The sequence below is a fragment of the Syngnathus leptorhynchus genome, chromosome 9 (genome assembly GCF_054491065.1).
Source record: "Syngnathus leptorhynchus isolate UIUO chromosome 9, UIUO_Slep, whole genome shotgun sequence".
NCBI classification, from domain to species: Eukaryota; Metazoa; Chordata; class Actinopteri; order Syngnathiformes; family Syngnathidae; genus Syngnathus; species Syngnathus leptorhynchus.
In genome coordinates, this window is record NC_141203.1 from 12,464,170 (window position 1) to 12,490,814 (window position 26,645).

Genomic DNA, 26,645 nt, shown 5'->3' on the forward strand with positions numbered 1-26,645 from the left:
ATTCCAGTTTTTTGTGACTTTAAAATGAGAGCAAGATCAATATTTTTTTTTTATCTGACTATAAAATGACTTCAGTGATCGAGAGAGACAGACTCTTCCTTCCTTATCATTCAATTCCGTTTCTTATTTTATGGTTATGGTCTGACTTTCCCCTCTGTCATCGTTACCTTCAGCAAGATTTGCTGCCTTCACGCGCAATTTGAACTCCACTCTACAATGATGTTTCCAACACTTGTCAGACCTTTGACTTTCCATCAACATTCATGGAGCAGGTTTGAAGGTGGGGGTAGCGTGCAATTGTGTCACCCTCCCGCAAGGATGACGTTTAGCCAGACGCTTTCATTTACCTTTAATGTCGGCCTCCCCCGCCCTGCTCTTCGGTAGATGTCGCAGCGGATGAAACGTTGCGCGCGGATGCTGTCCTGGGGCGGAGGCGAGGATGGCAGCTGCTCTCACGAGGACTAAAAAAAAAAAAGAAGCTGGGGAACAAAGAAAATATGTGGAGAACAAAGAGCATGAGGACTTAACAGAACCTTACAGTTGTGTAGGCATTGCTAATGGGCCAGAAGTGGTCATGTTAAACTGACCATTTAGTGTACAACATACTGTGCATGAGTGAAAATTGATAGTCAAAAATCCAGAATACACTTTACACTTTTACTTTTATGAAATAAATATAAATAAATAAGCAAAAAAAAGTTATTTTTCTAATTATTTTTTAGTTATTTGGATGTTGGAATAAAATCAAATATAAATAAATCTTCCAGTATTTTTTTCAGATTTGTATTCGTTTAACATTCTTAAAATATGCTGAAACTCCCCAACAACATTTGCAAATGGATCTTGGAAGGCTAGGGATTTAAAAAGTGAGATAAATTTGACTAGGAAGCCGTAAAAGGTGATTTGGGAAGCCATTTTTACTGTACCCACAATTTCCCGAATAATATATTGTATTGATTCATTTATAGAGGGCTTCATTTTATGCCTGAAAACATTTATGTGGTGTTTAGCGCCTCTTAGTGGTCATAAATGAAAGTGTTCAGAGTCGGATTTGATCTGGCGTCAGTTTGTTTCTCGTCAGGCAATTGGATAAGATTTCAAATAATTGTTTTCAGTCTTAAATTGTTTTCATATATGAATGAAATTATTATTACAATATATGAGTAATTCATGCTTTGCTTTGAATCGTTACCAATTGTATTACGTTACGTGGGCCCTGAATTCACGTTTTCGTCCAAAACTCTGCTTTATGTCGATCGGCAAAGTTTGTATATTGTATGGAATTTTTCCCAAATAAAATAATTTATAACAAGATTTTTACATGCAGGTACAGCACGCATATTGCGTCAGTCGTGTCAATTGAGTCACGTGATCTCGTGCGACTTGCATTGTAAACTGAACTCTCGGGAGAAAAAACGCGGGCTTCTTGTCGCCATTAACGAAACGAACGAAAGAAAGAGAAAGAAAGAAAGAAAGAAAGAAAGAAAGAAAGAAAGAAAGCACAAAAGAAAGAGAATACAATGGAGCAACCCAACTCCATCATTTGCCAATTCTGCGGGGACGCCTATACTTTGCCAGGTATATAAATTGATTTGTATTTTTAAAACAAAGTTTGAACAAGTAGCGGTGTTAGAGTACGAACAACTAGCATCGCGAGCTACGATTAAGCTAACGTGGCGGTGTCGAAATATGCTCAAAATGATCGTGTAGGTAGTCCTAAGTGTCACTGGTTCGCTGTTGAAGTTCGTTTCGTTTGTTACTGAAAGCGGATTAATTTGTTTAAGGCCCGGCTAACGACAAAAAAAGTTTGTATTAAATTGTGCTGTTTAATGGCACTAATTGGGGTAGATGACGTCACACGCCGACGTTTTGATTTTATTATTATTTATTTCGATTATCACCTAATGAACACCTCAAAGTTTTTTGGGTTGCATTCTGACCGAACTGAGTTTCTTTTTTCCCCCCCATTCAGAGAATCAATCTGAGGGCAATCTGCCTCGTACGCTCGTATGCGGTCACATCTTCTGCACGTCCTGCCTAGAGTCCCTGAAATGTGACAATGTGGTCAAGTGTCCCGAGTGTGAGGTGAAACGACATTAATGGGGCCCTTAAAGTTCTCGTGCTCTCTGTATGCTAATGAAGGCCCTTTTTGTGCAGGTGGATTCGGTCCTGCCTCAAGACGGCGTGTTTGGGCTGCATGAGGACAGCCGCATCATCGGCCTCGTCTACACCACCACAATGAATAAGATGAAAAGGCAGGTCTGGGCCTTCTAGGGCAGATCTCGTTATCTGTTGTTGAAGATATAGGATTTTGTTGTTGTTATTGGGGGAAAAATATATATTTTGGGAGGGCCGGGCGGTCATGTTTGGAGCCGCCAAGCCATGCAGTTTGATTGGCTCGTTTCATGTGGAATTGTTGAAACTTAAATTGCATCCATATTTTGACAATTTTTTTTTACATTATCCATCAAGGAAAATATTTAAGTTCTATTCCATTATTTTGAAAGTTGACCCAAGTTAATGGAACTTGGTTTTGTGTTTTCCAGGTCGGACAAATCCAACAATCATCGGAAAAAACGAGCGCAATCCTCTGACATTAGCGACAACACCGTGGATGCCATGCAGGTACAAGTTATGTGCTGTCAACTTCTCAGTTGTCCGCTTTTTTTTTTTTTTTTGGTACATTTTTCGACCGTACCGTGCGTCACACGTCATATGAACTGTAGCTTGTACATACAGAACTTCTAAAGACATCCTCATCTTCATAACTCCAATAATATTAGTTGTTTTTCGTGAAGAATAACAAATATATACCTCATGTCAGTGAGTAGTGTCCTACATTGATTAGGCTTCACTGTACATCAAAAAAGCGAGGTAGCCTTTAAGACTGGATGTAGTCACTAAATGTTTTCCTCAGCCGGTGAACCTTGAGAAGAGCGCGAAGGCTGTGGATGAGGCGTTGGCCACTGCTGCAGAACATCTGGCCATGCTGGAGTGCTTACACCAGGTGGAACACACACACACACACACACACACACACACACACACACACACGCACGCGTAGTTCTCCAGAATACTCTCGACATGTGGAAGTGCTTGATGTGTGTTTTTTGGCGCATCTGTGCAGACTTTAAATGCAGGCTTGGCAGAGCAAGTGAAGACAGAGCAAGCCCGACTAAAGATGGAGATCTCCCAGGCCGCTGACAGGGCGATGCGCGCCACCCAGAAGTGGTACGAACGTGCAAGGCATGGCGTCGGAAAGTATTCACAGCACTTAGTTTTTTCCGCATTTTGTTCCATTTGCCTTATTCTGGAATGCTCTCTCTCAAAAGTCCATTTTCATCAAATAAACGAATGGAATCAGGCCGTAACGCTACAAAACTTTGAATAAAGCCTTGACGTCCATCACTGATGCTGTTTTGTGGGTCCAAAAGGCGAAACATGGAGCTGAGTAAGCTCAGCGGACTGGATGCTCACTTCACCAGCACGCATGCCGAACTTTGCAAAGTCAAAGCGAGGATGGGCGTTCTGGACAACGCCGTGCAGAAAGCCAAGAATGTCCTAAGCGTGCCTCTCCTAAAAGATTACAGCGACTTGGACAAGGTGTGTGATGCCATATTTTTTCCTCAAACCTTGTAGGTTCAAGAACCACCATCATTGCGGCATTCAAATACAGCCAGTAACATGCTCCTCCGTGTTTGGAAGCTAAATGCAGCACACTGAATCACCGGAATGCTTTGAAATAGATATCAGGAAACATATTCCTGATATTTGCTAGTTAATGCTAAATGATTCTATTTGTGTGACAGATTTTGGAGACTCTGCATGCCCCCATAGACAATGAGTCCTTCAACATGAAGTGCATCACCATGGGCTGTGGAATGAGGTTTGTAATCACGCGATGATTAATTATCTGTGCTCATTGTTCGCCAGAAAAAATTTACAAGGCGAGGCAATAAGACGTTGGCCAATGATAACTCTCATGTATTTGGTTTAGTGTTATGTTCAAGTCCAAGTGGGGAAACAGGAGTGTGGAACTGTTTCTGAGGATGGACACAGGCAAGCCAAACAAGTGAGTTCTTCCAAAATATCCTCGTGAAGTGACCAGAAGCCATCGTTTAATCAACTGCAGCAACCAAGCTTGTCAAGCTACTCAACTGTATATCAAATCAGTTTTCCTCTCACTTGACAGAATGCAAGAAAGCATGTCAATGGAATATTCTAGAATGAGAACCGCTAGAAAGATCCCATTTTGGTTTGCATTGGCTAGTTTAGGCTCGAACAGAGTCACAGGTTAGGAAACGCTATTGTTGCTTCTCATTTCGTTGCTGCATTTGTCTTATCCCCGATCATCTAGCCTGTCTGTGGTGCCACCCCGCCTCCTGCAACAGAGCAGTGAGCTGGCACAACAGAATCAGTGGATGAGCCCGAGCAGGTGCCCGGCTTCCCGCTGCCGCTTTCCGACGCCGACTTGTGGCAGCGGCTTCTACAACTCCCAGGCATCCTCACGAGTTGACGGCAACCCTGACGTCATCGTTGAGGAGTTCATAGAGACGCTGAATCAAGATGGTATGTCCCCGAGACCCCGAGTTGTTGTCACGTGTCCTTAATTTCTCTGTAGGGAATTCATCAAATTTTTTGAATCTCAAGTTGCTGCAGGTGCCCCTCCCACTGGTCCAGAATTGGCCAAAAATAAGCGAAGGTCACGCAGGAGAGGAAGCTCGCATTTGTCCGTACAGATGAAAAATGGTATGAAACGTCTACAGGGTCTGAGTCATCAGAATGACGAGGACAAGCATTTGGCTGTTTTGCCAGAACAGAGACGAGTGTTTGAAACTTGAAAATAAATCTGGACTTGTCCGCATTGTCCTCAGTTGCTCAAAAGGTGGTGGTGACTCACGTGGTCAACCCCACTCACTTCTACGTGCGCCATGAGGCCAAGAAGCAAGAGAGCGACATCCTGTCCGAGGAGATCAATGTCTTCTGCACACTGGACGCCAGTCGCTTCTCCGCTGCCGACAACGTGCGAAACTGTGCGTTGGTTTTTCAAATTCGACGACGGCTGTTGGTTGTCGATTGTCGCAAAGAAACGTGTCACTTTCCTCGAAGGCTCCATGCTCTTGGCGAAAGGAAAAGAGGGTCTGTGGTGCCGCACCAGAGTGCTGTCGGTCTTCCAAAATGGCCACGACAGCAGCGTGGAAATCTGTCCAATCCACCAACTCGGCCACGTCTGCATCTTCTTCATCGACTACGGCTACACCGAGAGCCTGGCCATCGAGAGGTTAGCTTGTCCGTATACGTTTGTAGAACAGAGGAGAAAATGAGCCGGACAATCGGCTCGTTTTCATCAACTCTCCTCTTCATTTTCGCAGAGACGTCTCAAACACAGTGTCCTCGGTGAACAACCACCTGAGGAAGATAAACCCAGACCTGGTTCGGTTTCCCCCACAGGCCGTCCGATGTTCCCTCAAGGGCCTGGTCCCCTACGACCTGGTCAGACCATCTATCCCGCTAATATTGCAGGATAATATGAATATCATCCTTGATATCCTCAACTTGGTGTGTGTTTAGTCAAAGGGCTGGAGCGACCGGGCTCAGAAGGCCTTCTGTGAAGTGGTTGGTTCTGCCGTGATGGAAATGAGTTCCTTTAGTCAAGACAGAGACTCCTTGCTGGTAGACCTCAGCAAAGATCCCGTGGGACCATTCAACGACATTCCCATCTCCATCCGGGACTATCTGGTGTTCATTGAAGTGGCCAGGTACTACACGCGTACGTACTAGCGTGCACGTAGTTTGTAAACACTGCCTTCATGTCATCGCCGCCGTCAGGTTTTACTATCCGGTAAACCCGAGCAGGAGGCCGCTGAAGTACTACTCGGCTGTCGTACCCAAAATCAACGTGGAGCACAACGCGGTGGTGACGCACGTCAACAGCCCTGATGACTTCTACATTCAGCTGGTACCCAACACAAACATCAGCACTCTGCCCATGTACCTGAAATTCAATTGATCAAATAAGAAAACGAAACCGTACCTCATCTCTTTTCTTCATCCATGCTTGCGGCCGGCAGAGTGATAACATGGAGTCCTCGTTGCTAAAAGACAAGCTTCAGGAGTGCTACAACGACAAGAATGCAGAAGAGAGCCTGCTGCTTTACTGTCCCGTCATCGGACAGGCCTGCGTTGCCCGCTTTGACGAAAACATGTGGTACAGAGCCGAGGTCATAGGTAAGGACCGGAGGTGGTCAAATGAACCGATTCATCGACAACGGTCGCCACATATTTGATGAAAAAAAAAAATAATCTCTTCACGATGTGCTATCTGCGCACGTTTCAGGTAATGCGGGGTACAGAAAGGTGGACGTGTTCTACATTGACTTGGGATCTACGATAACGGTCTTGGTCAGCGACTTGAGGAAGATAAAGGATGAGTTCTTCTCCCTGCCGGCATTGGTGATAGCGCTTACGTTGATTTCGATCTCATCCGTGCGGTGTCCCTAAACCAGTTTTGTGTGGCTGTGCCCGTCTTACGTAGGCCATCCGGTGCTGCTTGTCGGATGCGCTTCCTCTGCCGGGAGAGACGTGGAGCGACGCCAGTGTGAAACGCTTCACCGGCCTGACCTATGGCAAATTATTGACCGTTGCGGTTCCAGGTCAAGTCATTTTCAATCAATCTTACAAGACTTATAAGAAGAAAAAAAAATCACTGAAGTGCACATGTATGTTGCTGAACTCATTTCCTTGTCCGCCATACAGAAAAATGGTCAAAGAAAACACCCCTACCGGTCAAGCTGCTTGAGAGCAGCCCAACTGACTCGCCCACCAACATAGCTGAAGTGCTAATTCAAGAGCAGTTGGCGTGCTCCAAAACTGGGTATGGTTATTAATAATAATAATGATGTTTTGTTACAAAATAGATTTGCAAACGGTGACTATGAATTGACTTTTATCAATCCCACTTGTCTAAGGTTTAAAAGCAACATGGCAGAGGTCTCCGACGACGCCGTATGGGACTCGCCGCTTGAGCTGAATGGTCTCGGGCCTTTAAAGCTAGACGCTGACGCAGTGGTGGAGTTCCAGCCTCGGCTCAACCTCCCCGGCAGCTTGAAGGACGCCAAAGTGCGAGTGAGCCACATCAACTCACCCAGCAGCTTCTACGTCCAGTTTGTCAACGACGACTCTCGACTTAAAAGGTGGGCCGAACGCTCTTCTGATCCGCCAGATGAATTCCTGCTCTTGAGTCTGTATTAAACATATTCCAGGCTCAATGAGCTTCTGAAGAAGGAGTGTGAACTCGCAAAGCTTCAGGACGTGGTGTGGAAGTCAAACGTGTTCTGCGCTGCTCGCGTCAACCGCATTTGGGAAAGAGGACTGATCTGCTCCGACGTGTCGTCCGATGACATAGCAGAGGTGCGCCATCTTATCTTGAAACTTGCCTGCCGCTCGCGCTACTTTCAGTGACTCGGTCTGCCGCCTGTCGGCCGGCAAAAGGTGATGCGCTGTGACCACGGCAACAAGGTGAAGCTGCACGTCAGCAACTTGCAGCCACTGCCGGCTTCATTGGAGGGTTCTTTTGCTCTGGAGTGCTCCTTGGCGGACATCAAGTAACACGTACAATTTTAGTCATTCTCCCCTTTATATAGGGACCAAAATGAAATGTTTTTTGTTTTTTTGTAAAAGGCCAGCAGGGGGTCAACCCACCTGGACCGCCACTGCCTGTGATTTCATGCACTGGAACCTGTCAGGAGCCTCAGGTCTCATCACCATCCAGGTGTGAAGATCACCTTCTTGCTCTGACACCTGTATGCTTTGCTCTAATGTATTCCCGTGTTCCCAGGAGCTGACGGATGAGCGTCCTGTAGCCGTCACATTGATGTGTACCAACAAGACCGGAGAGTTCGTCAATGTCTCCGACTATCTGACCTACGAGGGTCTCGCCCTCAGGGAGAGCAAGCCCGTGTGAGTCGTTGTTCCATCATAAGCACAGGAGCGTTTCGAGACTTTTCCAGGTGTTGAATATTACTCTGTTTTTGTTTTGCAGTGAGCTGGCTGTTCCTCCCGAAAAGCCAAATGAAACCCATGCTCATTCTCGTGACACCAACAATCAAGCCGAGACTCCTACACAGGCATCTCCTCCTTTGCCGGCGTACATTTCAAAACTTCATTTCCCCAGACCCGCCCCCCGCACAACCAGGCCCGTCGAGAAGGTGCTCGACCCCAATCAGGCATCCAAAATTAACGTGGAAGTGAATGCTGGTTTTTTTTTTTTTTTTTGTGAGTAGGTTCAAACAGACCCGTATAAAACACCAGAGCTTCCACAACTGGGCCCCAACCACATGACCATTTCTGCCATCAGAGAGGACGGGCTCATCTATGCCAGAACTGACACCGCAGGTAACGCAAACAATTGATCTGGTGAGAACTTGAAGGAAGGACATTGGATTCACTGGAGGTTGCTTCTCTTCAGAGTGTCATTTGGAGAATCTAAGGAAGAAGATCCAGCAGAGAATGAAGACGCTGCCCAATCAGAAGCAGTACACCTGGAAGACCGTAAAGGGATGCGCCGTCATTGGACCCGACATGCTGTGGTACCGGGGCCAGCTGCTGGAAGTCTTGGGGGGACACGTCAAGGTGGGTTTTCTTTGTCTCCCCCTGCTGGTCCTGAAACACTCCGGAATACAAACCAAACTGACGGACTCAGTTACATCTTGAATGATTATTGCGGTCGCAGGTCCAATACGTGGACTACGGCCTGGTGGAGAACATTCCGGTGGTCCACGTGTACCCGCGCCTACTGTGCGAAGACGTGCCGCAACTCTGCGTGGCCTGTCAGCTCCACGCCACCAAGCCTGTGAGACCAAACATTGGGTATGTCCATGCAGTACTGCTGAGGACAGAGCGGTGGTGTTCTTGTCCTCAGGTGGGCGGTATTTGGCATCGGGATGCCGTAGAAATTCTCAACGAGATGCTCTTGGATCGCCGTGTGGACGTCAACGTCTTGGTACACACGCACGCATACACGCCCAGACAAACAAAGCCATGTAAATGTGCGTATGTTAGATGCTGCCGACTGACCCCAGGCAAGCCATCACGGTTGAAATCTTCTTGGATGGATTGAGCCTCAGCACCATCTTGTGCCACCACAAACACGCTCTGTTTGACCAGACCACACCACCGGTATGGCCAAATGATTGTGTTTCCATGGAAACTGCTATGTTGATGTCAAATGGCGCTTTTGTAGCCTTGTTTTCATATGCTATGGTATTACTTTTTCATTTCTTGTTTGATCATCATTTACAACCCTGTCTCAGTTTGAAGAAACTTCATTTATCTCGGTGTTTAGCCATGTACAAGTCATGCTAGTTTTATTTGTATTGTTTTCTGCAGGCACCTCCTCTGCCTCCTGTGCCCATTTTGGACATCTGGGACATCGACACAGAGGTACTCTGACTGGTTCTTGGTCGATCCGTGATTCTCAAAAGTGTGCCTAGAATACCACCAGTTGTCATTGGATTTATTATTATTTTTTTTTTTTGGGTACATGGTATCAATCGTTTGAGAGCCACTGATATGGACTCAGATTTCAAATTGTGTTACTTTGTCTTAGGGTCTCCTTGGCCCGGGGGAAGCGATGTTGGGCCCCTTCACGGAGCCCGATTTGCCCGAGGAGGGTGAGCGTTTGAACGTCCGCGTGAAGCACCTGCAGACTCCCAACGAGGTAATCGCCATGAAACGATGGAACCTACCGGTACATATCCATAAACGTATTCATCACGTCACACGTGCAGGTCTTTCTGTTTTGGGAGGACATGGCCCACGAAACGGTGGACGGGGAAACACTGCAAGAGTGCATTACACGGATTAATGCCGACGTCGTCAGTCTTCTGCCGCTCACCAGCTTCCGTCTTGGTAACGTCGAAAAGGCTCAGCAAACTTTGAAAGCCTGTTATAAATTGCAACCCTTATCAGGCGGCCCGTGCCTGGCGGAGTACAGCGACGGCAACTACTACCGAGCCAAGATGCTGGAAATCATCAGCGCCGAACCCGTCCGGATCCTCATCCATCACGTGGATTTTGGCTCCGACGACACCGTGCCCGGCGACATGTACGGTGGCATCGCGACACCCTCCACCCACGGTGGCCTCAGCCCATTTGCCTTTTCCACTCCAGGTTGCGGCAGATGCCGGCCGAGCTCATGCGCTTCCCGGCGCAGGCGTTGAAGGTGCACGTGGCGGGCTTCAAGGCTCCCTGCGTACAAACGGAGGGCCGGGTGCTGCCCTACTGCCCGGAGTGGAGTGTCAAGGCCACGCAGGCCATGATCGACCTGCTGCACGGAGACATCATAGCAGAGTTCCAGGTAGGGCATTTTGTCACAATTTGTCAGTCACAATTTGAGTTAGCCCACTCGACTTCATCAGAGGCTCCGATTGAATAGAATAAAGTGGCCATTTGTCAATCTGTTATTATCATTAGTGTGGAATAAGGTGATGAAAGTGTTCAATGGAGGTAGGTTGTTTTATTTTCATCCGCTTGAGTGTCGTAAAAGAAAGCGCCGTGTCTATCCATCCATCTAGTACGACGCGTCCGCCGAGCCGTCTGTGTTGCTGTACAACCAGGAGGGACACGCCATCTTCTTGCCTCTACTGGCCAGCGGCTTGGCACAACTTGACTGAAGGTCCACCCGCACAAATGGTTTGGTTTATGTTTTACCTTCAAGCTGTACCGCCGAGGGGGAAAAAGTAGTTTGACCTTCTCAAGAGTCCTTTTTAAGTTGCCACTTTGTTTATTGAAAGGACAAAGCCTTTTCAAAGTCATTAAAGTGTGTTGTTGTTGTTCAAGCAGGATTCATTTATGCTAATTGTTTCAAACAAAGACAAATATAAATGTACAAATAGAAAAATAATGACAATTTTACAAGTCAGCATAGTGTTGAGGGAACATTTTTTTCTTATCAGCATAGCTGTAACGCTCCAAGGTGGATTTCCAAAGCGGAAGTAATAAATAGAAAGCTTCCTCGCGACCGGTTTTGATCGAGATCGAGACGAGCGGCGGGTTTAGCGCCGCTCGTCCGTCAACACGTTTCCGTGCTTGTCTTTGACGCGTAGTCGTCCTCCGGGATATCGCGTCTCCTGCCGTCCGTCGGCGTAGACGGTCTTGACCGTGCCGTCGGGGTACTCTCGCCTTTTGTAGTCGGCCGTGTGCACCTCCTTCTGTCCCGTGTTGAAATGGATCTCCTTGGTGCCGTCCCTGTTGACCACCGAGACGTCACAAGTGGCCAAAGTGCACGCATTGCCTCGTTTTTACTTGGATCGAAATATATGTGGAATTTTACGGGAACGGTAGCAATTAGAAAGAATTTTTTTCTTCAAATACAATTTGATGGAAATAAAGTATCACTTCCACAATCATCAACTATTTTAAAAGGAATGATAATTGAACATGCATAGGTGAAGTCCAAGTTTTACGGCGTCTAATGTTGTCATTTTGACATCTTTTCTGATCAATCAGTAATTTTGTCGTACGTTTTGAGTTGTACGACCGTTCCGTCCATCATGACGCTCTCCTCACTGCCGTCCGGGAAGAGAATTTTCACCGTCTGGTCCGCAAATGTGATTTCCTTACGGCCGTCTGGGAAGTGTTTCTCTGCAAAGCCAAAACGGATGCCGCCTTGAACATAATCCAGCTAGAAAAGCATTTCCAGTATTATTTTCTGACCTGTCTGGTTATTGGGGAAGTGCAGGACCTCCATGCCGTCGGGATATGTGACGTGTGTCGTCCCGGTGTTAGCGTAGTAGTACAACTGTGGGACCAGAGGACAACTTGTTCAGGAGCTCAAACTAGACAGCGGTCAGGTGTCCCGAGTGGGCTGCACTCACCACTCTGTGGTCGGCCGTCACTTCTTTGGTGTCACCGTTGAAGAAAGTCACTTTGAATGTCACGCCGTCGCACGACACCTCCTTGGTGGTCCCGTTGGGGTACACGATGATGCGATCGCCACCGGCTAGGACCTTCTCCACCTGGAAGACAGCCGGTCATAAAGTAGTCAGACAATTACTGCTGCTTTTTCTCTTTGTTGTAAAGACGAGCGCGTCAGTCAGGTTTTCTTACCTTGCCGTCCGGATGAGTGATAACTTCCTGAACGGATTCACAGAACAGATTCTCACTTCCCTCTTCTTCATTTGACTCGCTTACAATCTGAATCTATCACAAAATCAATCATTATCGTTATTAGCTCGAACTTTACGAATCAAAGAAAGCCAAACTGTCAGAGTCTTACGGGCGAGGAGCTCTCAGAATGTTGTTCGTTTGGAGATTTCTCTTTGGCAGACATTTGCTTTTCCTCCGACATTTCTTTACGTGATGAGGAGGCGGAGGGTTCGGCTGACTTTTTCAAGCTGCTCTTCATTCCTGTTGGGAGACAGGGCCACCATTACGCTTCCCACAATTATTGTCAGAACATTCGAGTCCTTTCAAGGCACCTCCTTCACCTTTACCCGCATGTTCAGTGGCGTTGCCTCTGGGGGGCGCTGCAGTGCTGCCATGTGAAGAAGGGCTGACGCTCCGACAGTCCAGAGGATCCTGAAGGAGGGGAAATCAAACCTATTTTGCACGATTCAGGTGCTTCATAGTAACTTTTACTCGTGGACATAGTACTCACGGCAAATGTGACTCCTTTGCTAACAGAAGGCGCACGTTTGAGGTTTTTTCCAGCGTCTACGGAGTTCTTCAAGGCGCTCAGACGAAGTTTTTCCAGCATGCGCACCTCAAGAAATAAGATTGAGAAGTACTTTAAAAAGCCTAAGATTTGTAAATGCTTTTTTTGGGGGGGTGGGTGGTCTGGCATTAACTTCATCTTTCAGCTCGTTGTTCTCCTGGCGGAGCGATTCGATCTGTTGTCGAAGGCGATGATGAGTGGCTGACCAGCGACTCTCCTTCTTCTTCAGATCCTCCTGGAGGGAACTGAGCTGCTGCTTCAGAGCCTCAAGGTACAAAATGACATTACGTTCAATTCCATTTTTTTTCGGCACCGACCGGTTGACTCGTTTATGATTGGCTCGCTTTTACATTCAATGCACGTGTACCTGTATCTCCTCACGTTCCTTTTTGTCGGGCACTGCTCGAGCGGCTGAAGCGTGTTTCTCAAAAAGTTTGCGTTCTCGCAGGAGCTTGCCGCTTTCTTCCCTCTTGTACTCCTCAAATTGAGCCAACTGCTCGGCTCGCTGGCGCTCCCACGCCAGCCGCTCCTTCCTGGGAAAACCCAAAGTGTTAATAGAGCCACAAAGATAAGGAGGCGTGGTCATGGCTTAGGATCCCACAACCTGAGGTCGTCCCGGTTCCTCTCGTTCTCCTGCCGGAGTTTGGCCAGCGCCGCGTTCTCCTTCTTGAAGCGCTCAATTTCGATCTCCAGCTCCACCAGTCTCTCCCTCAACTGTGTGGATTGTATCTGCGGCCCTTTGATAGCAAAGACACACACGCACTTTTATTGTCCATTTTCTGTTGTGCTTCTTCTCAACGCGCCAGATGCTCACCTTCCTTGTCGTCTGCCTTTTCGGGTGGGGAAGGCGAGTTAACTTCAGGCGGAGGAAGCGATGCGTTTTGGGTCTTTGGCTTGAGCGCAGGGAACGGTTTCATCGTGAGTTTTGGAGGAGGAGGCAGAGTAGCGGCTGCTTGTGACTCCGGATGGGTCGCTTCGGTGGGAACGGGTTCCGCGCCCACCGCCGTGTCGTCCATTTCGTTCCACGTGTTGTCGTCATCAAAAACCACTTGGCCCGCTGACCCGTCTTTGTCGTCCTCCAGCGTGGAGGAGTCGCTTTCGTCGTCATCGTTGTTGCCGATACTGCTGAGCGTGTCTTGGCTCTCGTCGTCGTCGTCGTCATCCTGGTAAGAGCGCTTGTCGTACGGCAGCGCAGACGGGGCGGGGAAGTCATCGCTGCCGGAGGAACCGGTCGGCGTGACGGCCCTTTCGGACTCTTTAAGGTCGGTGTTGGCCTTCGATGAAGAGTCCTCCACCTCCGTTTCATCGTTGTCCTGGCTCGTCACGCCGCCGCCGTTCATTTCGGGGCTGTGCTTTTGCTCTCTGGCCGCTGGCGACTTGATGGGTGTGGATGAGAGTCGTCTGTGGTGAAGCCCAGCCACGCCGAGAAGCTTCCGCTTCTCGCGGTCCATCTCCAGAATCTACAGGTCCCCAAAAAAAAAAAAAACATGGCAATTAGACGAGTCGAACCCAGAAGGTCCAAATGGACACCAATTGTCACCTTGCTGACGAAGGAGGAGTTAGATGAGAAGGAGAACTCTTCTGCAGCTTGCTCCAGTAGCTCAAACTCTCCCAGCTCCATGCTCTCCAGATTGCGCTGGCACTCCCAACGGTGTTTTTCCATCAATGACATCTCGGGTGATTCTCGCGGAACGTCAGGCGACTCCGCCTGCACGCCAGCCTGCTTTGTTGCGGGGCGACTGTCCTCCGCCACTTTGTTTCTTCTCACCTCCCCGCCTGTTTTTTGTCTCCGGTGGCACCCCGACAATTTGGTGCACGTTTCTTTCATCTCGACCCTTGGGTCCCTTTCTTCTCTCGGGCGGTTCAAAGTGGCGGTTTTGCGTTGGACGGGAAGCCGCTGGACCGTGGCTTTCTCACAGTTGCTGTGGGCAACGACCCTGGCCTGGCTTGACTGTTTGCGAGCCTTGTTTGAGTTCTTTTTGGGAAGAGAGCCCTTGTTGGTAAATCGAGACAAGCCCTCGCCTCGCCTCAGAAAAGTCCTTTTAGGGGGCGCCGCCGACTGGCCTCCTTCTGGATTCTGTCAAAATAACGAGACGTATTTCCGCTTCCCTCACAATGTTCTCACGGATGATGTTTGTCTCAATAGGAAGACTTGTGAGGTTGTCTGACCTGCGGTTGCTGGGCACAATTCAACCTCTGCTCCTCCAACTTCAGCTGCTCCTCCAACAACTCCTCAAACGTCTGCTTGCCTGTCTGGATGGGCCTGGAGACAGACAAAATAGTCAAGCAGACGCACGTTCTGAAAAAGGAACAAAAGAACTTACCTGTCGAGTGGCATGTGATCATCTTTGGATCTGCTGGACACCAAACTACACTCTGGTTTCCGTCCGTCACTTTTTGTACAGTGAAGCCCCGTCACTGTGGGGCAGACAATCTCAGAACACATCTCCAAAGGTTGCAAACAGAATGAATAGGAAAAAGCTCTCACCTTCCTCATCGCCCCTTTCGGTGCCATTTTGATCACTTTGGAGCCACGCGTGTGCTTCCCCCTCTTGGCGGTGGTTCTTTTGGAGTCCCCGATGTTGACTAGAGTTGTGCTCAGGACTGGAGCCTGAGACTCCCAGAGCTCTCTGCTGCTGCTCCTCTTGGAGGCGAAGGAGCTGGTCCAGCTGGTCCACTTTGAGCTGCTCCTGCAAGTGCTGCTGCCATCTCCTCAGCTGCAGGAGTAAATGCAGATCTGATGAAAGGTTGATTTGGCAACTCTGTCAGACTTCATTTAAGTTTTGAGCAATCTTGAAACAGGTCAATCCAAAGTTTTAGCCACGGGTAGTACCATTCTGACAATTTGTATGTATGTGTATGCACAGATTAAAAAAAAAACAACAACCTTCATTGAATTGTGCAATTCATATCATGACTACCTGGTCCAGCTTCATCATAACGGAAACCTCCGAGCCGTCAGCCTCCATGTCTCCCCCAGGTACGCCCAGGCAGCTGCTGTCCACCGAGGCGCTCATTGGGGCGAAGTCTTCCGGCTCTGAGGACATTGCACTTCCTGGGGAGTCATATCGTAGAGACCCGGGGTCCAGAATCACACCAGCCTTGGTGCTGCTCGGTATCCAGCGGGCCAAAAAGTCTGAGGACGAGTGCGGAAGCCCAGCGACGGGAGAGGACATGATGTCGCCAGCCTGTTCTTGGATCTCCTTAATTCAGGATTCGAGCAACAGTTGTTGATGACAGGTAAAAAAAAAAAAAAAAAAAGACTGGGGCTAATCGCACTTTGTTTTCACATCACGTCCATGTCGAGAGGACCGTATTAATGGTACCGATTGTGCAGGTCCTGGGCGGATTAGATTGACACCGACCCAACTCAACGTGAATCCTAATCGCTATTAGGAGAATAGCAAAAACAAAAGGGAACAGCCAGCGGTGCCTCGCACTGTAAAAAAAAAAAAGGCGATCGAACACTTGAAAGTGGATCAAAACACACACGTACACGGGTGAGCGTTACCTTCAACGTAGACGAGTGAGGCGCCGGCGTGAAATAATTGAGCTTTTAAAAAATTCACTACTGAATACGGAAACTTTACGAACTTGCCGCCATGTCAAAACAAAGACCGCGAGAGTGACGTAGACGGTAAGAGCGAAGAGCGGCAGATGTCTTCAGTACTAATGCAAAGTCGCGAGCGCCACCAGCTGGCTCAAAGGGGAAGCGCACCATTAAGGAATGACTGTATTAAAAATCATTTATTTTACATAATGTCGGGTATATTGTATCGTTTGGGGTGTAGCTAATGAGGTCATATACAGCACTTTGATAAGATAACCAGACATAAGAGTTCTTATGCCTTTAAAAAAATCTTGTAATCTGTCAGCGCCTCTGTACACTCCCTTTTTCACAATAAGAGCAAGAGGTGCTAGAAATATGTTTATTCAACGAAAGAAAATCATGGAATATATTTGAAATCACATTAACATTCATTTAAAACTGGGATTTTCTAATCCTGTAAATGTAACGACACATGTAGCTGAAATGAAGAGGATCACTTTTATACTGAAACGCGTACATTGAAACTCCCTTTTGGCGAACACTGATTGGTCGATACAAAAAAAAAATAATAAAAAAATTGAGAACCTCCTTTCGGTTTCGAACCGTGTTGAGACAGTTAGTCAATTATGGAGAAAGTTACGTGTGATGTCCACGGTAAATTACACATTGAACGGTTTTAGCTTCTTGTTCCGTTCTTATTGAAGCCACAATTCCTCTCGTGTTGTCTTTCAGGTGGCGTGTGTTTGCTAAAGACAGGGGTGAAAAATGGACCGAGTCAAGGCAAAAGCTTCTACGTGTGTCTGGACAAGCGTGGCTGTGACTTCGTCAAAGTGGCCAGGTCTGTCTCGACAGTTTGGACAACGAGTTGAAGTTGTATTCTTATTTGACTGGTTCTTTTTATCACAAACAAATAAAGAACCAGTCAAATATTGACAATTGAAAACAAGATGAACATAGTACAAGTTGTTATCATCATCATCATCATCATCATCATCATCATCATCATCATCCACCCGTCCTCCTCCCTCCTCTTTAGTATCCCGGCCTCTCACTGCCTCCTGCACGAGGACTCCATGGTCGAGCTGCAAATGTTGTCTTATCGCCAGCAGCAGCAGCAGTGCAGGTGGGTGATTATCGAACAAGTTGCTATTAGTGCAGTATGTGCGGCTACACGGTGGAGCCATTGCTAAGAGGCAAAGCGCCGCAAAAGGAAATAAAAATGGACTTGTACAAACATGAACCCAATCAGGGAGCATCAACAGCAGTAGATTCTGAGAAAGAAAATATTTCCCCCTTTGCTGATATTGTAAAACCATGAATGTATTGTCTTGGGCCAGCCTCAAAAGGACATTTCAGAGTCTGAACTTTTTCTTCTTTAACCAAAGTAGCCTATGTATATAAATCTTATTTCCTACACAAATATGTGTACCTATGAGTTTTTGCAGACATTGTATTGTATTTTCTTTATGCCTCAGGTTGTTCTACAGGTGCGTGGAAGGTAGAAAATCCGGGCAGCAATGGTGTGGACATGTACCTTGGACTGTGGTGAGACCCTATTTGACATTTACTCCAATGTGCAGAATAGGTTAAGAAAAAACTACTACAGATAATGTTGTCAATTTCCATCATCATTTTACAGCCGGAGAACGAAGGGAATAAGTGTGAAAAAACGGCACAAGCTTCTTCTCCGCCACCTGTGCGAAACCCCTTTAAAGCTCCAGAAAAAGTGGGCCAAGATTTGAAGTGGACGCAAATAGAAAGTAAGAGCAAAGACAAAATGGCAAAGAAAAGTCCAGTAGACGAAGGGCAGGATAGGCCAATCACAGATGACGATACATACGGGGCCAAACATCTTCCGGTAGGGATGAAGGTGAAGAAAAAATCCATCGATAAAACATCTCCTCCGAGCGCTTCGAAGCCCAAAAGCAACACGGCCGCTTCTGGAGGTTGTACAACAACAACAACAGAAATCTCTACTTCTGTGCCCAAAAGTGATATCAAAAGCAAAATGGCCGCCTCCGTAAGTTCCATACCGGAGTCAAGTGCCTCCAAATCTGCCTCCGTGCCTGCGGCAAAAAACAAAACAGTCGCTCCAGGAGGGTCTGACGACGCACAATGGAGACCCCGTCAAAGCAACCAGTTCCAAGAAGACGACGAAGAGGACGAAGACGTGGTGCTGGTGTCCGTAAAGCCCCCTCAGAAGACCGCCACCGCCATCCAGAAGCCACTGACTTCCTACTCTGGCTTTCAGTCGGCCTCCAATGTGAAAGCTCCACTGAGGGACCCCCGGGGGATGCACAGGATGCTGTCCACTCAGCTCCAGCAGAAAAAGGTGAGCCAGAACAGAAAAAGTAACTTCATTGCTTTTCTAACTGTTGTGTAATGGCACTAACTATCTTGCCATGCGCTCAAGGCCACCCTGGCAGCGGTGAACGTGGCGGCGCTGCCCGACAAAGGCGAGCGTCTGAGGACTCAGGTTCAAGAGCTTGAAGCGGCGCTGGAGTCTCTCAACCTCAGTCCCGCGGACGAGATGCCAACCAGCAGCCAGGGTGAGAACGCTCCCAACCGCCCGGGCGCCACCATCCTCATTCCAGCACTTCCCGCCCAAAGACAGCAACTTCAGCCAAGGCAGATGTCTGAAGGTAAATAGCTTCGCCGAGGATGTTAGCAATTTGAATGTTATTATTATTATTATTATTTTAAAGCATGACGATACCCACAAAAATATTCTCAATATTCATTCATGTGGTCGTCGTAGCCCACCACCCCTTCTACGGCGGCCGTATGACGGACAACCGTCTGCTGGCGGTGAAGAACGCCACAAGCCAGGCCATTGACCATCTGCACAGGTCGTTAGAGTCCTGCCCGGCCCCCGACGCCGAGGCTCCGGACCCCAAGGGGCTCAAGGTTTCGCTGCTGGCCCACCAGAGGAGAGCTTTGGCCTGGCTGCTCTGGAGGGAAGCGCAAAATCCTTGTGGAGGCATTTTGGGTAAGGTGCGCCAGGCTAAAGCTTTTCATCATCAACTGAAATGAGTTTTTGACACCCCTCAGCCGACGACATGGGCCTGGGGAAAACGCTCACCATGATCGCGCTCGTATTGGCGCAGAAGATCAACGCAAAGGCTAAAGACGGAGAAGACAAGAAAAAGGAGGAGGAGGAGGAGGACGAGGAGGAGAGCTGGCTGTCAAAAACTGGTAACATTTGCAGCAAATAGCCTGGAACTGGAATTCAAAAAAAAAAAAATCATCATCATAAATCGGACTTCATCCAGATTGCCGAGCGGTGCCGTCCAAAAGCACCCTGGTCATCTGCCCGGCCTCGCTGGTCCACCACTGGAAGAAGGAGATTGAGCGGCACGTAAAGGCGAGCCGGCTAAGCGTGTACTTGTACCACGGGGCCGACCGCAAGAAGAACGCCCGACTGTGAGTGAGCTCAAGCGCACGCTCGCTAACGCTAAGCAGTTCGACTCACAAATGGTGCCGTCCATCAGGCTGGCCCAACACGACGTGGTGGTGACCACGTACGCCTTGGTGTCCCGAGAAACGCCCACCCAGAAGGAGGCGGACAAACCCAACCAGGAGGCCAACAATGCGGTGGGTAGAAAGTACAGTTGAGCAAGCAAACTATTTATGTGAAATACTCTTAAATCTGTGCAATACACAAGTCGAAGAAGTCTCTTTGAGAAGTTTGTGTCCGTCTTCCGTGCGCTTCCTCAGGCGGCGGCGAACGGCGGCCCCCTCATACGTGTGGCGTGGGCGCGGGTGATCTTGGACGAGGCGCACAACATCAAGAACCCCAAGGTACAGCAGTCCATGGCCGTGTGCCAGCTGACGGCGGCCGCCCGCTGGGCCATGACCGGAACGCCCATCCAGAACAACCTGCTGGACATGTACTCGCTGCTCAAGTAAGAAGTTGTCATGTTTCAGCTGGATCCATTCAACAATCGATTTGTTGACTTGCCATGTTTTTACTGGCTCGGGGTACCCTGTGAAATTCCATCTTTTGAAATGCTTTCGCTACCTTACCAAGGTTCCTGCGCTGTTCTCCGTTTGACGAGTTCAAACTGTGGAAGGCCCAGGTGGATAACGGCTCCAAGCGAGGCAGGGAGCGACTCAACATCCTGACCAGGACTCTGCTGCTGCGACGCACCAAAGACCAGCGGGATTCTTCTGGAGAACCGCTGGTAGACAATCTTGATGGATTCTCACGTAGGCCTGTGACTAAAACAACGTGACTATTCGGCCAACAGGTGGCGCTTCCCGACCGGACCTGTAAGGTTCATCAACTTGAACTGTCGGAGGACGAGCAAGCCGTCTACGACGTGGTCTTTGCCCAGTCCAGGTGACAAAATAAATACTTCTGTTTCCGGAAGCAGCATTTTGCTTTGAGGAGAACAACGTTTGTCCACTTCTAGCGTACTTGAGGTGCTCTTTTGCTTCTAGATCTACTCTGCAGAACTACTTGAAGAGGCACGAAGGGAGCGAGATGAAGGGAAAGCGCGTCTCTGCTTCCAATCCCTTTGACAAGGGTAAGGCGTCCACCGAGTTGAAAAATAAGATGAAGACACCTCCCCATTGCTCCCCTTCAGTGTCACAGGACTTTGCCTCGTCCCCGACCGACCCGCCCGTGTCCTCGTCCCAACAACCTCCGCAGGCGGCCAGCACCGCCCACATCTTATCCCTGCTGCTGCGTTTGCGACAGTGCTGCTGCCACCTTTCGCTGCTCCAAAAGGTACACACACACACACACACACACACACAAACACACACACGCTGCCCATCTTCACTTCCTTCCATCTGACTCAGACTCTGGACGCATCGGAGCTACAAGGCGACGATGTGGTCCTGTCTCTGGAGGAGCAGCTCAACGCTCTGTCCCTGACGTCCACGTCAGATGCCGGCGAGGACACGGTGGGCCTGAACGGGACACGTTTCCCTGCACGGCTCTTTGAGGAGCGCAGCAGGAGCACCAAGGTGGGCACGAAGGATGGCACCGCTGCAACAGACGCCACAGTCATTTTGTACCCAAGAAAGGTGACACCAAATTAGGCGGCAAGAAACAAACTAGACGGCGGCCATTTTGATTCTAAGCATCCATTTTGGCTTCTATTTTTGTGAGAAAGTTTGAGGAGTGTCACGGAATGACCTGAAATAGGATAGACGTGTCTATCGTAACGAGACGAACAAAAAAAAAAGTCTCGCGTTGAATTTTATTTCCAAACAAACAATGATTCCAAACATTTATTCTTGCAGATTTCTGCCATTGTCTCAGAGTTGGAGGCCATTCGAGCTAAAGGTGACAACCAAAAAAGGTAAGCAGGAATGAAAGCCCAAGCACAACCTTTGTGTTGTCCTCTGTATGACCTACAAAACGCTCTGCTGCTGCGACAGTGTGATTGTGTCCCAGTGGACCAGTATGCTCAAAATCGTGGCCGTCCACCTGCACCAGATGGACCTGCGCTACGACGTCATCAACGGAGCCGTCAACCCTAAACGCCGGATGGACCTGGTAGAGGAATTCAACACTAACCCCAAGGGACCTCAGGTGACTTTTCGCAGTGGCGGGCTTTTTTTTTTTTACTCTCTGGACCTCGGCTGCTTGCAACTTCAGTCATTCATTTTCCAAACGTGTCTTTCTTTCTGTCTTCTTCTGGAAGGTGATGCTGGTGTCTCTCTGTGCCGGAGGAGTCGGCCTCAACCTGGTGGGCGGGAATCACCTCTTCCTTATGGACATGCACTGGTGAGCGATCTGCAAAGTGGGCGGGACATTTCCAGAAATATTTTCTTGGAGTAAATTTGAGGATCCCCCCCCCCCCCCTGATCCTTTGGTATGTTTTGCTGAAAAGTCTTTTTGTGGTGTTTGATAGGAACCCAGCCCTAGAGGACCAAGCCTGCGACCGAATCTACCGTGTGGGACAGAAGAGAGACGTCACCATCCACAGGTAAACTGGACACTGACTCTTGAAACTCAAGCCTTTAGCTTCTACACGACAGGTTTTTTTTTGCCGTGTAGGTTCCAGTGCAAGGGCACAGTGGAGCAGAAGATCGCCAAGCTGCAGGACAAAAAGAAGCAACTGGCCCAGAGCGTGCTGTCCGGGACAGGCAACGCTGTCACCAAGCTTTCCCTCGCAGATCTCAAGATTATATTTGGCATTTGAAGTCTTACAAAAAAAATATAACACCATTTCTTTATTTGGCTATGAATGTTTTATGTGTGGCCGTTCAGTGTTTCACAATATTAACAGAGCCAAGGTACTTCTGCTTGCAGAGGACCCAATTTGTGTTGATTTTGTTTTTTGTGGTTTTGTTGCAATTTAAAAAAAAAAAAATCTTAACATACGCTTTTATGTTTTGAGTTTATACGTTACAATCCTGGGCTATTATTCAGTATCGAAGTAAATGACATTGGCGATATGTTCACATCGCATCTTGGTGGGGGCGCCCGTTGTTGTATTGCCTTTGAGTCATTAAAAAGAAAATGTTCCTTATTCAAGATTTGTATTTGAATACCTCTGACCAAGACACCTCGCGTTTGAATATACGAGTTTTAAGCCTTAAGAATTTTTGCACGCGGTCATTTTCGAAGGTCGCTACATGTGAACCGGACGGTCCATGAAGGCATCACCAGTTGAGGGGGTGTGCTTGAGCTCCTCTTGGCTAGCAGTAGCCACTAGCCATTTTCCGCTGTCAGGTCCATCGCGTCTTCTTTCTCCATCGCCTCGCCTCATTGAGGTCGGATTCCACCAAAAGAAAACGAGCGTGATGATTAAAGGGAAATGTGCTTTTAGCAGTTTGCAAACACATTTTTAGGGTTGTGTGAAACATATAATCATATCAATATAATATCTAGTATTGGAGTGCTTGTGTGGATTGGTGGGGGGTGAGGAATGTGCAGGCACACTGCATGAACTTGTTTTCTTCTAAGAGTTATGGAACAGGGAGGCCCAGGAAGAGAGTACCAGACAGGGAGTACGGGATGGCACGGGACGAAGGGAGTACTGGACGATAACACCTGAAGGTCGGTGAGGAACGAGAACAAAGAACAATACCACGTCCAGGTGGTTGGGCTTCGAGAGGAAAATCCCCAACTCCTGACTACAGTGATGACACCTCGACGGGGAGGAGATAATCATCGACCAATCATCACACAATATTTTGCATGCTTTAATATTCATATAGTGTTTCTTTAAAACTGGGCAACCCGGAAGAATGAGTCGTCTTTTGGTTTTAGTTTTAGTGTGAGGGACCCGGGACCCAGGCCTGTATTAGTGCGCTTTGTTAGGAATAAACAATTGGTAAATTTGGTCTGATTGATCTACTGGTCTTCTCTTTGACAGAACGAACTCGCAAAATTGTTAGGTGCGCCAGTGTGTGGATTAGGACATAGAAACTTGTGTTAAGTGTTGATCGCAATTTGGAGTCAGATCAATAGCTAAAATCCGTATCCTAACAATTTCTTGGTGACCCCGACGTGATGTCAAGAGAAGGGTAATTGACAACTCGTGGTCTGTATCCAGGACACCGGACAGCGTCTGGGACGCTGTCTCTCGGTCGGCGAACCGTTTGGAATAAGTGCACAACGTTGAGCTGGTACAACGTCTCCTCAACCCTGAGCTCATCACTGATAAGGTAAGCAGAATGCCTGTTACTAAAAGTCGAAATTCTGCAAATTGAAAGAGGAAATTTAAGAGGAGACTGTTGTTCAGATCAAATAAAGTGTCCAAGAGATACATACGGCGAATAAGTTTGGAACTTACGTGTGTGACGTGTACGGTAAAGTCAGGGATTTACGCGTATTACGAATAGGTCCGGGACCTAGCTTAGTCGTGGCGGACAAGGGTACGTTGACGAGCGTATTCAAATAGCCTGTTTTTTTTTTTTTTGAGATCCTGGGAGAAGTGAAGCGCTCCCGAAAACATCCGGTGGTAACAGTTCCTTCTGTGAGAGATCAGACCGCTAAAATATCCAAAATGAATCAAATTGGGGGGAGTGTGTGTGTGTGTGTGTGTGTGTGTGTGTGTGTGTGTGTGTGTGTGTGTGTGTGTGTGTGTGTGTGTGTGTGTGATGAGAGGAGTGCGTGTATGGAGTGAGATAGTGTGTGTGATGAGAGGTGTGTGTGTGCGCTGAGAGGAATGAATGGAGTGAGATTGAAAGAATGTATGCAATGTGGTAGCGCAAATTGTGAGTGGCATTGACAGAAAGAAAGTGGCAAAGGAGTGTGTGAGACACCGAAAAGTCTTCGTGAAATTGGAAGCTGACAAATTGTTTCAGGGTTTTTCAACAACTTGGGACATGGAACGTCTCTCACAGCAATTGCAGCAAAAAGAGGGTCAGGTGCTGAAAAGAAAGCTCTCCTTAGAAGACGAGCAGAAAGGGGCCGGCTGGCGTAAGCGCAAGGTGCTCGAGAAGCACATTAGGGAGAGAGAGGAAGAGCGACGCTCTTTGCACAATATGGCAACAGCTGCAACAGCTTTGTTTGCCACTCAGAAGAAACTGCCCGTAGAAAGTGTTGTTAATGTGAGAAAAGCAGAGGAGGTAGAGAAAGCTGGCATAGACTTAGTGCCGAGAACGAGGAGCTAAAGAAGAAAGTTGATCAAGTTGATGAGCAGCGTAGACAGGAAGCGCAGATGTTAAAATGGGTAACGGAAAAGTGAGACAAGACGTGGAGAGCAAGTGGAGACAGAAAGAACGTTCACAGCGAGACTGGGGAGGGAGGTGCCCTTGCCACAAGTAGCAGTAGCAGTAGTAGTTTGAAAACATTAAAATGACTTTCCCACAACCCACCGATCTGGCCCCCACTATGTTTCCTTATGATGTGAAAATGTCACCTGCCCAACATTATGTAACGTGTGGAGAGTTGGATTGAAACCACAGGTCGCCATCCGACTCTCACGCACGAGGCAGAGGTGCTCTTCCGGACGGCGCTGGTGGATGGACTTCCGCCAGATGTGAAGAAGCAGCTAATGTCACACCCTGACATTCTGGTTTGTGCCGAGGAACGATTTAAACGTCATCTTTTGCATCACTGCAGAATGTTTACTGAGTCACAAGCTAAAGTTGATAACGAGACAGACGCATTATCCAAACAGTTGTTGAAATTACAGTTGGCAAAAATGCATGGTGAAGCTAGACAGTCTAAATCACAGAAAAAGGAAATGCAAATGTCACAGGCTCCTCAGGTGGTGGGACGCGGAAGGAGCCAGTTCCGGGGCGGATACAGAGGCCGGGGAGGGAGTGCACCTGCTTACCCGGGGAGGGCGACACACAAAAACCATTCGCCCAACGCATGCTTCATCTGCGGCGAAACCGATCACTGGGCAAGACAATGCCCGCAGTATCGACCGCACGGAGCCGTCCGCCCAGCTGGAGGCCCGCCACATCAACCCGAGGCGCAGATGCAACAAGCAGGAACAGCTCCGTCTGGTGGACGGCCCTGGCAACAGCCACAAGCACACGGAGGTCAGTACTATCAACATGATGATCTCTGGTGTGGACAATTCGAATAGGGATGCCCGGGGAGCCAGAGAAGCAGCGGCCCGGCGGGGCCAGTGCTTCATGTGACAGTGGAGGGAAAACCTGTGCAGATGCTGGTGGACACAAGAGCAACATATTCATCAATAAACACTGCCCTTCCTGTATCCTCACTGTCAAAGAAAACAACAACTTTAGTCGGCTTCTCGGGAAAACCACAAACTCTGCCTTTTACCAAACCACTTGAGACTGTGATCACCCGGACGGGGTGTAGACTCTGGCACAAATACATCCATTCCACAGACACTCCGATCAATTTGATGGGGAGGGACTTGTTGTCAGCCGTTGAAGCCAGAATTCTGTGTGGGCCAGAGGGAGTGATTATCCAATTTCCAGATGGCATCAGCATCCAGTGCTCACAACAAATACAACAACATGGTCAGTGGCTGATGGCGCCCCTACCGACAGAAGCAGAAACTGCAACCATCTACTGGGCCAGGCTGGAGCCAGAGACCCCTGCTGGTGGTGGTGTGGTCTCGACCTACCTACTGTGGAAACCCTGGATCTGCTCACTGACGCAATACCACCCACCTGTTGATCCTTTGCATTGCACTCTATATTATGACCGAAAAAGTGATGATGTATATCGGGATTTGTTTGAAGAAATTGAAGGGCACATGTGGGATTTAACTTCATCATGCATTTTGATTGGTAAAGAGGGAGTTGCAGCGGCAACTGAACTAGTAGTGATGTTCATGCTTGCATGAACAAATGCAGTGGTTCAAAATGACAGAAAAAGGGGTGCCACACATTTCCCTAGCTCTTGCCCCAGGACACGAGGCCAGACAATTGGGTTCAATGGTCAAGCGGTTGTTGCAACAGACCGATTGGCGGGAAACTCACATTCCT

At 48.2% G+C, this 26,645-nt stretch overlaps 3 protein-coding genes across 7 annotated transcripts; 2 read left to right on the plus strand and 1 right to left on the minus strand.

Moving 5' to 3' along the window:
* The first annotated feature begins 1,363 nt into the window (after positions 1-1,363).
* On the plus strand, positions 1,364-15,841 carry rnf17 (ring finger protein 17). Of its 4 annotated transcripts, none has more exons than XR_015067260.1 (38): positions 1,364-1,578; positions 1,973-2,085; positions 2,158-2,255; positions 2,547-2,625; positions 2,918-3,007; positions 3,128-3,231; positions 3,435-3,603; positions 3,810-3,886; positions 3,998-4,072; positions 4,358-4,569; positions 4,651-4,749; positions 4,875-5,033; positions 5,110-5,281; positions 5,373-5,493; positions 5,572-5,759; positions 5,830-5,959; positions 6,072-6,228; positions 6,338-6,453; positions 6,536-6,653; positions 6,757-6,874; positions 6,969-7,193; positions 7,263-7,410; positions 7,492-7,604; positions 7,681-7,771; positions 7,838-7,959; positions 8,042-8,207; positions 8,283-8,394; positions 8,468-8,631; positions 8,732-8,851; positions 8,921-9,001; positions 9,061-9,177; positions 9,388-9,441; positions 9,608-9,718; positions 9,789-10,105; positions 10,171-10,357; positions 10,575-10,692; positions 12,945-12,986; positions 15,696-15,841. XR_015067260.1 is itself a non-coding variant. In XM_085920266.1 (37 exons), exons 1-37 carry the CDS (start codon positions 1,521-1,523, stop codon positions 10,671-10,673), a joined length of 4,620 nt encoding a protein of 1,539 aa, XP_085776392.1. In that variant the 5' UTR covers positions 1,364-1,520; the 3' UTR covers positions 10,674-10,719. The 4 variants fall into 4 exon arrangements, 2 of the variants coding, with proteins under 2 accessions (XP_085776392.1, XP_085776391.1); XR_015067259.1 differs by lacking the exon at positions 15,696-15,841 and adding an exon at positions 14,862-14,957; XM_085920266.1 differs by lacking the exons at positions 12,945-12,986; positions 15,696-15,841 and having other exon boundaries at positions 9,789-9,909; positions 9,970-10,105; positions 10,575-10,719.
* On the minus strand, positions 10,768-16,365 carry cpap (centrosome assembly and centriole elongation protein). Its single transcript, XM_085920269.1, has 18 exons — positions 16,227-16,365; positions 15,637-16,154; positions 15,204-15,432; positions 15,040-15,133; positions 14,885-14,978; positions 14,256-14,792; positions 13,530-14,175; positions 13,320-13,452; positions 13,083-13,248; positions 12,849-12,980; positions 12,659-12,763; positions 12,489-12,579; positions 12,278-12,408; positions 12,109-12,201; positions 11,877-12,017; positions 11,716-11,800; positions 11,523-11,643; positions 10,768-11,247 (listed from the first exon to the last, which is right to left on the minus strand). The coding sequence occupies exons 2-18, from the start codon at positions 15,889-15,891 to the stop codon at positions 11,055-11,057; spliced, it is 3,246 nt and encodes a 1,081-aa protein (XP_085776395.1). The 5' UTR covers positions 15,892-16,154; positions 16,227-16,365; the 3' UTR covers positions 10,768-11,054.
* Positions 16,366-16,766: 401 nt separating this feature from the next.
* On the plus strand, positions 16,767-23,571 carry LOC147051307 (transcription termination factor 2-like). Of its 2 annotated transcripts, none has more exons than XM_085920267.1 (21): positions 16,767-16,919; positions 16,998-17,103; positions 17,302-17,388; positions 17,741-17,810; positions 17,905-18,597; positions 18,679-18,907; positions 19,024-19,254; positions 19,317-19,460; positions 19,538-19,688; positions 19,757-19,859; positions 19,983-20,170; positions 20,296-20,449; positions 20,516-20,607; positions 20,709-20,794; positions 20,855-20,997; positions 21,072-21,299; positions 21,519-21,577; positions 21,657-21,810; positions 21,923-22,005; positions 22,133-22,207; positions 22,279-23,571. In XM_085920267.1, the coding sequence occupies exons 1-21, from the start codon at positions 16,892-16,894 to the stop codon at positions 22,421-22,423; spliced, it is 3,249 nt and encodes a 1,082-aa protein (XP_085776393.1). In that variant the 5' UTR covers positions 16,767-16,891; the 3' UTR covers positions 22,424-23,571. The 2 variants fall into 2 exon arrangements, with proteins under 2 accessions (XP_085776393.1, XP_085776394.1); XM_085920268.1 differs by having other exon boundaries at positions 16,803-16,919; positions 21,072-21,239.
* The last annotated feature ends 3,074 nt before the right edge of the window (positions 23,572-26,645 follow it).